General features: G+C 39.3%; 1 protein-coding gene across 1 annotated transcript; it reads left to right on the plus strand.

Moving 5' to 3' along the window:
• Positions 1-2,308: 2,308 nt before the first annotated feature.
• Positions 2,309-2,933, plus strand: LOC149139214 (cationic peroxidase 2-like). The gene is made up of 3 exons (XM_089450644.1): positions 2,309-2,350; positions 2,512-2,691; positions 2,790-2,933. Exons 1-3 carry the CDS (start codon positions 2,309-2,311, stop codon positions 2,931-2,933), a joined length of 366 nt encoding a protein of 121 aa, XP_089306770.1.
• The last annotated feature ends 11,697 nt before the right edge of the window (positions 2,934-14,630 follow it).

Consider the following 14,630-nt stretch of genomic DNA (forward strand, 5'->3'; position numbering starts at 1 on the left):
TGGAACTGTCGATGTTCTCACAGAAGAGGCAATGCGATGAATGCTCGAAGAAGTTTGAGACACTATGTTGGGCAAGAAAATTCCTTCACATTTGGGAGGCTGGCATTGGGAGAACATAACAATTGTGATATTTGGCAAGAGAACATGGTTGTGATTTGCAAAGGTAGGGAATTGAATATGGGGTATCCAAGAAACTAGTTCTTTGAATCTATTTTTGCAAACCTCCACTATCTTATTATTTGTGATGGGGTTTGTGGTTAGCAACATAGGTGCCCATTTTCGAGGCAAGTTTATTCCTGATACAAGAGATTTTCAATCCCTGTGCTGGGTGGTGTTTGACTAAAGTAAAAATATCATTGTTGTGCCATGATAAGATTCAGTAAAAGTGCCATACATTCATACATTTTAAAGATATCCTTTCTTTGGTAATTTATTTGGACTAAATATGCATTTCCTACCATCTTTCATGCCTCCTATGTGGCATTTCAAAGATTTGATGAAACCCCTATCCATAACAGATACAAGTTTTCATACATTTTAAAGATATCCCTTCTTTGGTAATTTATTTGGATTAAATCTGCGTTTTCCTGCCATCATGCATGCCTCTTGTGTGGCATTTTGGATATTTGATGAAAGCCCTATCCATAACTACATATACAAGTTTCCACTATGAAAGTTCACATGTAACATTACATGTCACCGCTAGGGTTTATGTCTCAATATTTTTTTTAAAGAGAAACCCTTTCCCATCTTAAATCGATACTGATATTCCTTTTTGTTTTACGCAGGTTTCATTCTAGAGATATCCAAAGGCCTTCTTGTACTCCAGTCAACCTCAGTGACGATGTGGAAACTCAAGGGATCAGATCGATTGGGTAATCACGAGTGTGACATAATCAAATTTTCTAGTTTTCAACCTATTTAATTTTGGATGTTACTGTGTGCAACCCACTCCTACTTCGTGGAATTAACTTTTGGCAACTTCGTCCATTTCTTTGGATAAGATAGAGAGGTCTGGTGAGCCATCGGTTTCAGCATGCCAACACCGACAATTTACAATCAAGAAAATGTTGGATAATGCAATCTTTGACTATGGAAAATGATGGTTGAATGCTTTCTCAGATAAGCCTTGTCTCACTAACTGTCGATGCATGAATTTTATTGGTTTTTGTAATCAGTAGGGCAGAGCTTTGACTAATGCATGCTATTTAACTAGAGTGGGTTTATCAGAGGATATTATAGTTTGTTTTCTTAACTAATGGCACTTAATGACTAGTTAGTAATTACTAATGAGTTAATAACACTTCACTAAATGTACTTTAACATATGTTACCTTATTCCATTAAATTACAGTATTGTAAAAAGATTTACACTTCAAAACATTTGATCTCTTTCTTTTGTTAAATTAATACAAAATTGGTAATTAAAATGAATATATATATATATATATATATATATATATATATATATATATATATATATATATATATATATATATATATATATATATATATATATATCTGATTTTTTTTTCAAAAAAAATCTCACCAACCATCTGTAAAACTAAAATATTAAAAAAATTTAAAATATAAAATCTCAGATTGCAAAGGACATCGATAAGCTATAATTCAAAGGCTAAACATGTATCGATATTTATGTGTCACAGCAGCGTAATCCATATGCCCCCATAGAGGAGGAGCGACTTTCATTAAACCCAAAGTTTTTATTAATTTTGAATGTGTACTTTTGCTACTGAATCTGTTGAGCACTCATTCATTGCTTCATATTTCCACATAACCTCTGATCGCATGCTTTGATGGAGTTAGTGACAGCTTATTAACTACTTTAACTTTGCGTGAACAGAGATGCTGAGGCAAGACAAGAATATGCAAAGAGACAACAGCGGTAGAATTCATGGAAGAATTTATTATCAGAGCCTAGTAACACCAATCCATTAACAACTGACACCCTGAAGGATATTATTGCAGAAAAGGATATTGAAATACCCCTTGGATCTTCATCTCTGGACTCTCTAGTTTCACCTCTAGTGACTAAAGAAATTCATTCTTTGTCGAAAGCCACAAGGACAATGAAGTGTGATGGGAGCCAAGTAGGTTTGGGATTATAGAGCTTGGGGTCATGATTAGTATTGGCTTAGTCTTGGGTTCGAGTCTTAGTGAGGGTAGCTTACAAACAAGATTTTACTCTTTGAATTGTCCCACAATAGAGTCTGTCGTGCACTCAACCGTGCAGCAGAGTATCCAAGCCGATCCAACTCTTGAAGTAGCTCTTTTGCGTTTAAAATATCATGGCTATTTCATCTAGGTATCCCCATTTTGCTGTTAATTATGTATACTTGTTTTGTGGAAGAGAACATTTTGGGTGATTTCCCTAAAAAATCGAACTTCCCTGGAATCGATCAAGTGACCTGTCGTGACAATTTATGCCTTGAATGGTACTACTGGGCTTAATTATATATATGTGTTTGGGTGTTTTATTTGGACATTTCAGGATTGCGATGCATCAATCCTTATTGTTGGGCCCAATGTTGAAGGGAAGACGCCGAGCCATTTTGGATTGTGGGGCTTTGATGTCATAGAAAATTCCAAGAAACAACTTGAAAGAATCTATCCCAAAGTTGTTTCCTATGCTGACATCGTTGCATTGGCAGCTAGAGATGCCGTGGCACTGGTACTCTAAAACCCTAAATCCCTCTCGTCATATTTTTGTACCTTTGGCAGGCACATTGCATTTAACACTGAGTAATTATCTAGTGAAAAAATTGTTAGAGTAATGGACCCAATTATGATGTACCCACTGGACAAAGAGATGGAATGAGATCCTCTGCAGGGGATGCTTTGAACATGCCAGACCATACAGATTCAGTCGATGTTCTCAAACACAAATTTGCTGCAAAGGGTTTATCTGCATGAGATTTTGTTGTTCTCAATGGTAGGTCGATATCATCCTACCATTCAGCTAAATATATTAATGGCTAAACATCCACCAGATCTGTTATACATTTCATAAAATGTGCTTTAGGATTGTGAGCATAATAATGATTAAATATTTAATAAAATAGGAAATAAACAAATTATTTACTTGTGATGTATAGGACACAGTAAACCTGAAAATAATATCATCCCTAAACCTTGAAGGACAAATTTTTGTCCCTTAAATGTTTTGGGTTTGACTAGTAAAGCCAGGGTCTAGATGTTAGGAAAATTTGAATTGTTCCAGTATGTGTTATCTATCACTCTGAGGTCATGGGAAAAATTTCAGTATGTAGAAATATATAATTCACACAAATCTATAAGTACCAAGTAATGTTGCATTAGTTGCAGTTTTTAAGTGATAGGTACTGCAAGTTGGAACAATTTCTGCCAATAGATCAAACTTGCCCCTTCAAGGTTATGGGTATATAACAAGAACAGGGTTGGTAGGTAGGTTGAAAAGCTGTCCACCATGTAAATTATGGTCATTTCAAGGTTTTGGGCCAAATTTCCATATGTGGAGAGTAGTTACACAGTTACTCAACAATAGATAAGCACCAAAACAATGTTGTATTGAATGCAATGCACACTGATAGATATATTGGTTCTAGTCTTAGATGCTTCATAATATTCGAATATTATGGTGTGTTTCATGCTATGTATTGCATATAATGCAACATTGTTGGTGTTCAACTGTTGCACAATATATTGTGCTAAAAATATGCTCACTCCGTATTCAACATTAACAACCTTTCGGTGTTCTTAAGCAGTCCAAATCAATGCCTTCAAGTCAAACTAGACAACGCTAAACAAATTTGTCTTCAAACTGTTCAAATTTCATAAATTTCGTGTCTGTGACGAGGAGGCTGAAAACAAGTCTATCAACACTTCAGAAGTTCGATCTAATACACATAAAAATGCAAGCTTTACTTCAGATATAATTCAGTCAACCTTTTGGAGTATACTTGTGGTTTCTTGCTCCATTCTTGTTTTAATTTTCAACTCCTTTTACTAGTTTCAGATCACTCTATTTGATGAATGAATCGAATCTCAAGGAGGTCGAACCATATTCATAGATATACCTAACTGGAGGTTGAACAGCTATCATTGAGGCCGAATTGAAGGATGAATTGGTCAATTTCTTGTATACTTAAGATTTCAACAAAAAAAATATATTCTCTTTCTTTTAAAAATGTCCAAATAGGACATGTCTTTTTTTCCCAGGAAAAAGCATAATTTTCATTAATAAGTTAAGAAAATTACATGTTGTATCTTCAACATGTATGAGATGCAGTCACTTGAGATCATAATAGTCACTGTTCAGTTCAATATTTACAGATATCAACATAATATTTTCATAAGAAGTAAATAAACGATATTAACATAAACCATAAGGAGTCAGGAAACCGTGTAAACAAAAAAAGGAAAAAAACATGGAATGATCATGAGGATCATTCCAAAAGATTCCCATCCAGTTCCATGAAAGGACAATGGAAAAACTGGGAAAAGGCACCATCTTTGAATTCCTGTATCATCCAATGCCCCCTGTTCAGCTGTGCAGCCTCTTTGGAAAGACGATCAACGATCTCATTCCTTTCCCTATATATGTGAGAGCATACAATAAAATAAAATTTTTATTTTAGAGTGATGGCATCATTCAGTAAATCCTTGAGTGTGTGCAAGTGACATTGATATGCATCGTTGATCCAATTTATAACAAGCTATGAATCCCCAAAAATCTGTATCCTATGGAAATTTTGTTCCAGTGCAAATTGTAGAAGGTGTCTTAAATTGTTTAGCTCTGCAAAATTATTAGTTCCCCTCCCTAGTACCACTTTTATTTTGAAAGAAATGTACTCATTTATGTGGAGAACAACTCCCTCTCCACAGCCCATAGCCTGAGCCAAGCCATTGAAATAAGCCCAAGGAGAGCTTTTGTTAATAATCTCAGGAGTGATGACCCGAGTATGTTGACGATCAAGATCATCAGGAATCAGGTTGTAGGTGGATACAATATCGTTATAGGTGATAGGCCAGTGGGTCTAAGTTCCTTGAAAGATGTGGAAATTCCTATTTAACGAAATGCCTTAGCATACAGTCAGAGGAAGATTCCTAGCTTTTTGTGAGGGAGCCTCGGACCACCAATGGAACCATGTTTCATCAATGTTTTGGCCCTCCCATTTTTTATTCCAGTTGAGAGTGTTTGTAATGAAAGACCAAACTTGTGTAGTAACTGAACAATGGAGAAATAAATGATCTGTATCCTCGGCATCATTTTGGCAAAAGCAACATCTAAAGGGCCCCTGGAAAGCATGTTTCATAAGGTTTGACTCTGTGGGAACCTTGTTTGAGAGTATACACCACATGAAAAGCCACAATTTGTGAGGAGCTTTTAGTTTCCATAAGTGGTGCCACCACCAGTAGATATTTCCCATATCATGTGCATTCATAAGGGCCGCGTATCCATATTTTGGGGTGTAATGGCCATGAGGAGCAGAGGCCCAAATGATCTCATCATCTTGCGTTGTTATTCTGATGTTGGCTTCCTTGAGAGCACCTATGAACCAATGCCAGGCTCTGCTCCATATATCCGGAACTCCCAGGATCCTATAGTCTAGCCATTGCTATGAAGCCTAGGAAGGGTGCCAAACCTCAGCAATTTGGGCAATCTGGGTGATACGAGTCCCTGAAAGAAATTTTCTCAAAGCTTGCGGGAGAATGTGTGCATTTCCACATCCAGACTAGGCATCAATGCCTAATCTTACCTGTTCACCATTTCCAATACTCCACACCAAGCCATCCTTGATGATACTTAAATATTGGGAGATGGCCTTCCAGATGATCGATGCACCGAGTAAAGTCTGACAAGGTCTATGTATCCATTCGATTACTGATAGGGGATGAATGTACTTGAAGTAGACCACCTCTTTCCATAGACTCTTAGACTTGATAATTTTCCAACCCATCTTGGCTGCCAGTGCCTTTGCAAAATTCTGGAGATCCTTAATTCCCCATCCAACCCATTTTTTTGGTTTTCCAATCCCATCCCAGCGAACCCAAGCAAAAGTTCACCCCACGTTTTGTCCTCGCCATAGGAATCTACAAAAAATCTGTTGAATCTTGTTAAGAATACATTTTGGAATGCAGGCGAGAGTCATCTAGTAAACCGGAATGGCCTCCAGCACTGATTTTATCAAAGTAAGCCTACCGAATCTAGAGAGCCATCATTGCTACCAGATGTTTATGCAGATTTTGATTTTTTGCAATAAGCCAAGACCAGTTGGCAATGTGGTAACCATTTGGCTTTAGCCCGAACCCAAGATATTTGAGGCCTTTCTCCAGTGCTTTTCTGACAAGTGAAAATTGTTGTAAAGCGCACCTTTCCTCAATTTGTAGGCATAACATTAAAATAATGGTGGACTTGTCATAATTTGGCTCCATACATGTAGCTTTACAAAAGAAAGATAGATTTTTCTTGAAGAAAGAGGAATGACAGAATGAACCATTTAAAAATATAAGAATATTGTCTATGGACAATAGATGAGAGAGAGATTTCATATCAGATATCAAAACCAACCCCGCCCCCCAAGCTCCTACTGAGCGAGCATTTTTTAACAATCTACTTAAACCCTCCATGATCAGAAGAAAAAGCATGGGGGATAGGGGGTATCTTTGTCTTAGCCCACGTTCAACATGGAAAAAATCTGATGCAACCCCATTGATAAGTATGCTATATGATGCAGAAGAGAAACAACACATGATCCAGCTAATGAAGGAATGAGGGAAATTGATATGAGTGAGTATGAGTTGCAGATAGGACCAACTATCATGATCAAAAGCTTTGGAAAGATTGATCTTAAGGATGATGGACCTTTTGTTCTATTTTTTGATTCTGCGAAGGCCTTCCTAAGTGGTCCCAATGGCTTCATGGATCTAATGGTGGTTGAGGAAAGAAAACTGCTCCTTGGAGATCATCCTGCATAAGAAAGGTTTTATATGAATGGAAATAATCTTGGATATAAATTTGTAGATACAATTGCAGAGGAGGATGGGTCGATAGTCATCAAAAATAAGGGGCTTATCAAATTTTGGCATGAGGGCCAGGAAGGTCGAGTTAAGCCCCTCATACATCCTGTCTGAAATTTTGCATTCCCCAATGGCCAAGAGAAGGCCAGGCCCTATGAGCTCAATAAAAGTGATGTAGAATTCCATGGGCCACCTGTCCGGTCCTCGGCTCTTGTCCCTATTGAAAGATTTCAGAGAATATTCCATTTCTCCCATCGAAATAGGCTCATTTAAAGCCTCCACTTCTTCCTCCTCAATGAATCTATGGATAACCTCAACGATGCAGAGGATCTCAGTGAGGGTGGTGCTTCTAGGTGCCTTGAATGTATGAGAAAAATAACACATTCCCATATCTGCAAGTTGATTGAAAGTGCTAGCCTCCCTTCTTGATTGATCTCATAGAGCCCAAATGGTATTAATAGATTTTATCCCCCTGGCATATTTTTGAAAGAACTTTGAGTTCTCATCCCCCACCTTTAGCCATATCACTCTACTTTTTAAGCACCGTGTATCCTCTTTTTGTCTCAATAGCTTGGTCTTTTTCGATTCCAAGTTGATTAATTGATCCTTTCATTCTAAGGTTGCATAACTAGAAAGCCTTGTGTTTTCTAATTGTTTGAGGACCCCTTCAATCCTTTTTATCTAAACCTCATCCTTATGTTGCTTGTTCCTAGCCCAATTGATGGTTTTTTATTTTAATCAGGCCAAGTTATTTTCAATTACTTTGTGCGGGGAGGATCGATTGTCAGGGCTATAGTGAGTCCAATTCTCCCTTACTAAATTTTGGAATTCTGCTTCAGCAAGCCAAGTCACATTGAATTTAAAAGGAGAATGTGGTTTATGGTTGGAATCCCAAATCTCCAAGAAAATCGAGGAATGGTCAGATAGCCCCCCTGATCCCACCCATTGTCGAATTCAGTCCAATTTGACTAACAGAAGAGTCCTTATAAGGAAATGATCCAGTCTTCTAGCCAAGGCATCCTCCCCAATCCTTTGATTCCTCCAAGTCGGCATGATATTTTCTGTTTCAATGTTTAGGACGTCATGGGAGTCCATAAAAACTTCAAATAAATCCGTTAAGGGATCAGTCTAGGCCCTATTACCCGAGGATTCTGCTAGCCCTAATGAGAAATTTAGATCACCTCCAATAATCAAATTTTCAATTTGCTTGAAATCAACTTCCAAGAATCTTCCCCAAAATAACTCTCTGTTATGGAAAGGCCCATAGATGTTGATGATCCTGAGAGCTATGTTGATATCAGTCGAGGTGATATTAGCTCGCAAGAAACCCTCCCCTCCCCAAACATTTGTTGGGTTCTGTTATATTCTTTCCACAACTAGCCCACGTAGTTAACTGGGGGTTAGAAGGGGGGCAGAGCCCCCCCTTCGTTGCTCCGATTGCGTAGCAGGGGTGTCATAGGGGGGTTTTAGGGGTGGAGGTAACCCCACTCTATGGGGTCTAGGGCGGTGCCCTGGAAAATTATTTTTTTGGACCCTATATTAGGTTGGGCAGACCTACCTATGGTTTTGCGCATGATTTTTCACACATGGTTTTGGATGTGATGGTTTTTGGCCCATGGTTTTGGACGCGATGGTTTTCGGTCCATGGTATTGGATGCTTTGACATGTATAAATATGTATTGTAACATTGAAATGAAAATAATGAAAAATCAAGCTGGTAGTCCCGGTTTTGGGATCCAGGGGAAAATATTTGTGTATATGTGTTTTATGTGTTATGCTCTCACATTATTTATTTTGTGTTTTAGAAGTCATATGCAGGTAATTTCTGTATGGGGTAAAAACCTACATTTGGTATCAGAGTTGTTTTCGCTTCAAGGGGACACCTTTGTTGTTGAGGGGTTTTTCTCGGGCCTATGGTAGGCCCTGTTCAGTGGGAGATCTATGGGATCAATTATGGTGGTGAAAGAAGATGGCGAGCAGTGGAAAGATAAAGATTCTTGAAATTTAATGGTCAAAGTTTTGAGTTGTGGAAACTCAAGCTAGAGGATATGGTGGTGGATAAATATCAGCGGATCGCGGTAGATCCGGGTACTAAACTAACAAGAGTGTCCGATGAAGAATGGAAGAAGTTAGATCAGAAGGAAAAGAGCACAATATGATTGTGTGTCTCAGATTCAGTATTGTTGAATGTATTAGGGGAAGCTACAACTAAGGCTTTGTGGGACAAGTTATGGAATTTGTACCAATCTAAGTCTCTGGTGAATAAATTGTTCATGCGGAAAAAGCTGTATAGCCTGAGGATGGAAGATGGAGACTTGGTGACAGAGCATTTGAATGCATTTAATACTGTGGTGAGTCAGTTATTATCTATTGATATTAAAATTTTAGATGAAGATAAGTGCATTAGTTTGCTGTTTTCTATACTAGATTCATGGGATAGTCTGGTTATTGCAATAGGTAGCAATACAATTGCCTTGTAGTTTGATGAAATAGTCTCATCCTTGCTGACGGAGGAGATGAGACGAAAAAATATGGAGATCAAGAATGGTGATGCCTTGTCTACACGAGGACGGTCCCAGAACAAAAACTAAAATAAGTCATCGAGTGAGAGATCTAAATCTAGAGGGAGATCTAAATCTCTAGGAAAACCTGTAAAGGTGGTGTGCTGGAAATGTGGAAAGGAAGGGCACTACAAAAGGGACTGTAAATATAAAGCTCTTGACAAAGGAAAGGGATCTGATGATGCTCCTTCTGTAGAGGAAAAAACCACCTCAGATGAAGGTGGGGATGTGTACTTGGCTTCTTCAAGTACACTTGTAGATCATGAGGCATGGTTGATTGACTCAGGTGCATCCTTTCACTTCACTCCCCATAGAGAATGGTTTTGCGAGTATGAGAAATATGAGGGTGATGATGTCTTCTTGGGGGATGACAGGAAGGCTAGAACCATTGGTCGCGGAAAAGTAAAGTTGAAGTTGCAAGGTGGAAGGGTTAGAACACTTCCGGGTGTTCTAAATATTCCTACATTAGCCAGAAATCTAATTTTTGTAAGCAAGCTGGATGATACAGGTGTAAAAACAATGTTCGAGAAGGATACCTGCAAGATGGTTCAGGGGGTAGTGGTATTGATGCGGGGAGTTCAAATTGGAACTCTGTACAAGCTTCAAGGTATCACTGCTGTTGATGGGTGAAATAGTTCTATGATTCCTGAAAGTGGAGCAGAAAATCTAGTGGTCTCTGGAGAGAATACCATGTTATGGCATCAAAGGCTTTGACATATTGGAGAGAAGGGCCTTTGAATACTTCATGGCAAAGGTATGAGTAATAACTCTCTGGATTTTTATTTCTATGAAAATTGTGTATATGGGAAGCAGAATCGGGTGAGTTTCCCCTCTGATGGTAAGAGGGTGAAATAGATATTAGAGCTTGTGCACAGTGATGTGTTTGGACCTATGAAGGTTCCATCACTGGGTATTTAGATGTGATGCATATGTATATGTTCCAAAGGAGAAACGAACCAAGTTGGATAGTAAATTTGAAAAGTGCATATTTATTGGGTATAAGGATGGTTTAAAGGGTTATAAGCTTTGGAACCCAGTAACAAGGAAAGTTGTGTGGTGGGCTCCAGTATTGCAGCAATACTGCTGCAACTCCTAGGACTCCCTTCTTTACTTTTATCAACCCGGTAGTTCGTAACAAACTTAGAAGCGACGGTGCTGTATGCACAAGTACTAGCTCTTGCCGCAGCTGTCACTTGGTCAGCTGGCACAAGTCCGCTAGGAGCTTAAGCCAACTTCTATGGGCTCTGAGAAGAATATTTTTAACTGATGGACGAAAGATAACTCAAAGAAGGCTGATCTACTTGCAGAAAGAAACTGGAAAGCTGAAAGGAAACGTAAACCCTAGCAAACCCAAATTTTACCAGCTAGCACTATTGATGCAAGAAAGAGGATGCAAGATATTGAAAGAGATGCCATTGAATTCTAGGAGGGTAAAATACATGTTTCTAAGCTACTCCTACAGTAACATCTGAAAAAAAAAAACATCTTTTTGTATTTTTGCATAAGTTGCCAGAATTATCATGCATGTGATTTAATTGTTTTTGACTTTGCAGAGGTGGATTGGCGAGAGGAAATGCTTGGAGGAGGTCGGGAAGGTTCAGAGAGGGCCTAAGGGGTCCCTAACACCCTTCCAGAGAGTTTCACAGAGTTTGGCTATCAAGAAGCCTCATTCATGAGCTTCTACAGGAAGTCTGCAGGGGTTCTATAGGATGTTCTGGGATTTCTACAGGATGTCTGTAATTTTCTACAGGATGTTCAGAAATGGGATTTTGGAGGATGGATGGAGGAAGAAAGATGAAGGAGTGGGTATGGAGGTGAGATAGGGGTGTGAGGAGGTCCAGGACTTGGGGAATGGAGCTGAGAAGTGGCAAGGATGGTTGGATTTGTTCAAGGAGAGGTAGAGCAATGTTGCACAACAATATGGGAATTTAGGGCAGAGTGAGAAAATGGCAAACGTAAGGCAAGGATTCTAAGTAGAGGATGAAGCATGTGGGATTGATGGAGAATAGGCAGATAAAGAAGGATAACATGTGCTTTGCAAGTTTTTTTTCAAACAAAACAAACAAGGATTTGGAAAATCAAAGACCTAGTTACGTTAGTCTATTCTGACCTAGATAACAGTAAAGAAATGGAACAGAAGTTTATTTGTACTGAAATCAGATGAAATAACTATGCAACAAAGCAATCAAGAATCTGCACATGTAACGAACTTCTGCAATTAAAAATCGAACACTAATGATTGCATGGCAAAGCAAAGACAATGTTTTTGGTGGCAGCCAGGTCACCTTGATCCCAGCTCCTGATCCCATTGAGGGAGAGGTGAAATCAGAGGTGCTTGATGGCCCTTTTTCTGAAGATCTTCCCTATTATTAACCTATCAACTAAATTTGAACATGAAAATCCTTTTTTTTATCATCAAAAGCAACCTAAATAACAAAACAATATTTAAATCTAAATAGCAGATTGTATTCTAAGAATGCAACAAAAACACATAAAAGTAAACAAAGGAGGTACTGGGCACTTGAGATGGGCCCAACCCCAAGAGCTACAACCTCCTAAGAGAGATTTAGAGCTGGTGCAAAGCTGGATTCATCTTTATTAATCAAAAGAATAGTTACATTCCAAAAGTTGTCCATAAGGAAAACTTGAAAATGTGTTAAAATGCAGAGCTAACTTACTACCTAAAAAATGACTAAAATCGAACTACAAACTAGCTAACTTCTGCCTACAAAGTGACTAACTGAAATGAGGCCCTAAGCCTTCTTATTTATACAAATTAAGGACCCCAACAACCCTCCTAAACTTTAGGGACTCGGCTGCCAAAACTTGTAGTTAACAACACCTTTACTAGCCCTTGCTCGGCTGCCCTTGTGATAATTGATTTGGTGGCCCTTGAACTCCGAGATGATGGTGGTGAATTCGAGGTAAGGGCCCATAAATGAATGGGACACCTTCCTAAAAATCCTCTCCACGAATTTGGTTGCCAAGTGCTCATTTAAACTTTTGATTTTGTCTCCAAATTGACCAAAAAGACTGCATAAAGCACACATTAGACTTGTTGGCATAATGACTAACCCAATTCACTCTATTAGCGTAAATATAATAAAAAACATGCAATAAACTAATGAGAATGGTGGATTAAGTCAAATTAGGAGGCTGAATGAGCCCATATAATTATCCATTTTTGGGGCTCATCATCACCCCCCTACTGAAAGTGTTGCTCATCCTCTGAGCAACTAATTTATCTCCTCATCTTTGATGGCCCTGGTGGCCTCCCTGTCATGCCAAGCTTCTGAAGTGATGTCCTCTTCTCGGTCATGAAACCATGCTTTTCTCTCTGCTTCTTCCCACTGCCTGTGCTCCTTTTCTTGTAACTGTTTTGTTAGCGCTCAACCTCAGCTGGTAGCTTGTCCTCTCTTTGCTGTTCATCAGATGTTTCCTTGTCTTTCCTTCTTCCTGTGATTGTTTGGCCGCGTTTTCCTCTAGTTTATCGGTCTCTCTTAGCTTAGCCAATGTTTCCTGTCGAATAGTCTCAGCATCATGTAGAGAGGCTGTTGTGTCCAACATTTTCATTTTTTCTCTCCAAGTGGATGTCTTCGGGCTTCCTCGTTCATAGGTGATGGATGCCTTTGAGGGAGACCTCTCCTTTTGTGTAGCTGGGGTGTCTACAATCGTGATTGGTTCTTTTGACGGTGGTTGGGGTCTTCCAGTCTTTATCCTCATGCTCCTTCTTGCCTTAAAATACAGGTAAGGCTCCCTCTTTCGCTTCCCTTTTTGCATGGGAGATGTGCTCAGGGTGGCCAGCACAGTTGCTGCCTCCCTAGCTAAAATCTCAAGCGATTTTTCCTTCTGTTGCCCTGGTTCCAGACTTCTTGAAGAAATTCCTATGTTGACTGTTTTCTGGCTTCCTGTAGAAACTGTTTTCTGGCTTCCTGTAGAAACTGTCTTCACTGTTTCGGTCTGCTTGGCTGGGGGTGTCTTCTCTTTTAATTTTGGTGTGGTTGCCTTGGTTGTGTCCTCACTTGTTTGGACTTTTTCAGTCTTATCTGCCCTGCTCTGCAATCTCTTCTCCCTGGGTGTTTGTGCCATTGTTCCTCCCACAGCTTTAGGCTTTGCAACTTGGCCTTTTCCTCATTTCTCTTCTTGTTCTCTCTGTGGCGGTCTGTCCTGTGTTTCTTTTCCACTGGCTTTCTCTTCTAATGAGTGGTGGGGTAAGCTTTAGGGTCAACCCTCTGAAATCCACAGTGGCCAGTGTCTTTGATTTAGGCTACAGGGACATTAAGAACTCTTCTGTTACCTCATCGTCATGACCTTGAATTCTGTCACAAAAGGTCATCCAATTGGCATGGGTGAATAGGTTCACCACCTTGGGAATTTCACGCAATTTTCTGGAATCCAAGGGTTCCTTTCTGATAAACCCTCCTGGCATGGTGAGATTGCTCTGTTATGGTTTGTGCTCTGATCAGAAAGGGTTTGTTGTTTTATGATTTCCTTCTTCGAACTTGAAGACAATATCCCTCAGGTGTTTATGTTTTAACTTTGCACCAGTTCCCTGGTTTTAAGAAACTCGACTGTCCGTGTATAGAAGGAAGACTTTGGTTTCCCTAGACAGAGTGCAGAGCTCAATTTCCACCCCCCAGCATACATATAACCATGTAAAATTCACATTTTTTTCACACAGATTAGCCCTGATAGTGCTTTAACTTTTCTACAGGAGGAATTTTCTTTAGGACCCGTGGAGAAAAACTTGGATGCAAACCAACGAAGAAATTTCATGCAACCACAAGTAAACTGCTATTTTGACTCACAGGCAGACTTGTCTCTAACCCTCCAATTCAAAACAACTCAATTCATCACCTTTTTGGAGTATATCATGCATGGAAGAGTGTTTTCGATCCTACCTTTCTCAGGACTCCAAATTTGTCGAAGAAAAATCCATTTTCTCTGCTCCGGAAGGCTATGCTGTATTTCCTGTAGAGCCTCTTCCTGTAGAATGCTTTGCTGGCTTCTGTAGGATGTCATGGCACTTCTGAACGAGCTTGGGATGTGG

The sequence above is a fragment of the Pinus tabuliformis genome, chromosome X (assembly GCF_031772625.1).
Source record: "Pinus tabuliformis cultivar Carrire ecotype Pingquan chromosome X, CPIR1, whole genome shotgun sequence".
Taxonomy (NCBI): Eukaryota; Viridiplantae; Streptophyta; class Pinopsida; order Pinales; family Pinaceae; genus Pinus; species Pinus tabuliformis.

Coding starts and splice junctions, on each gene's coding strand:
- LOC149139214 (XM_089450644.1), top strand. CDS start 2,309: ATGGCTATTTCATCTAGGTATCCCCATTTTGCTGTTAATTAT. Junction 2,351..2,511: donor CCCATTTTGCTGTTAATTAT/GTATACTTGTTT, acceptor TGGACATTTCAG/GATTGCGATGCATCAATCCT. Junction 2,692..2,789: donor CTAGAGATGCCGTGGCACTG/GTACTCTAAAAC, acceptor AAAAATTGTTAG/AGTAATGGACCCAATTATGA.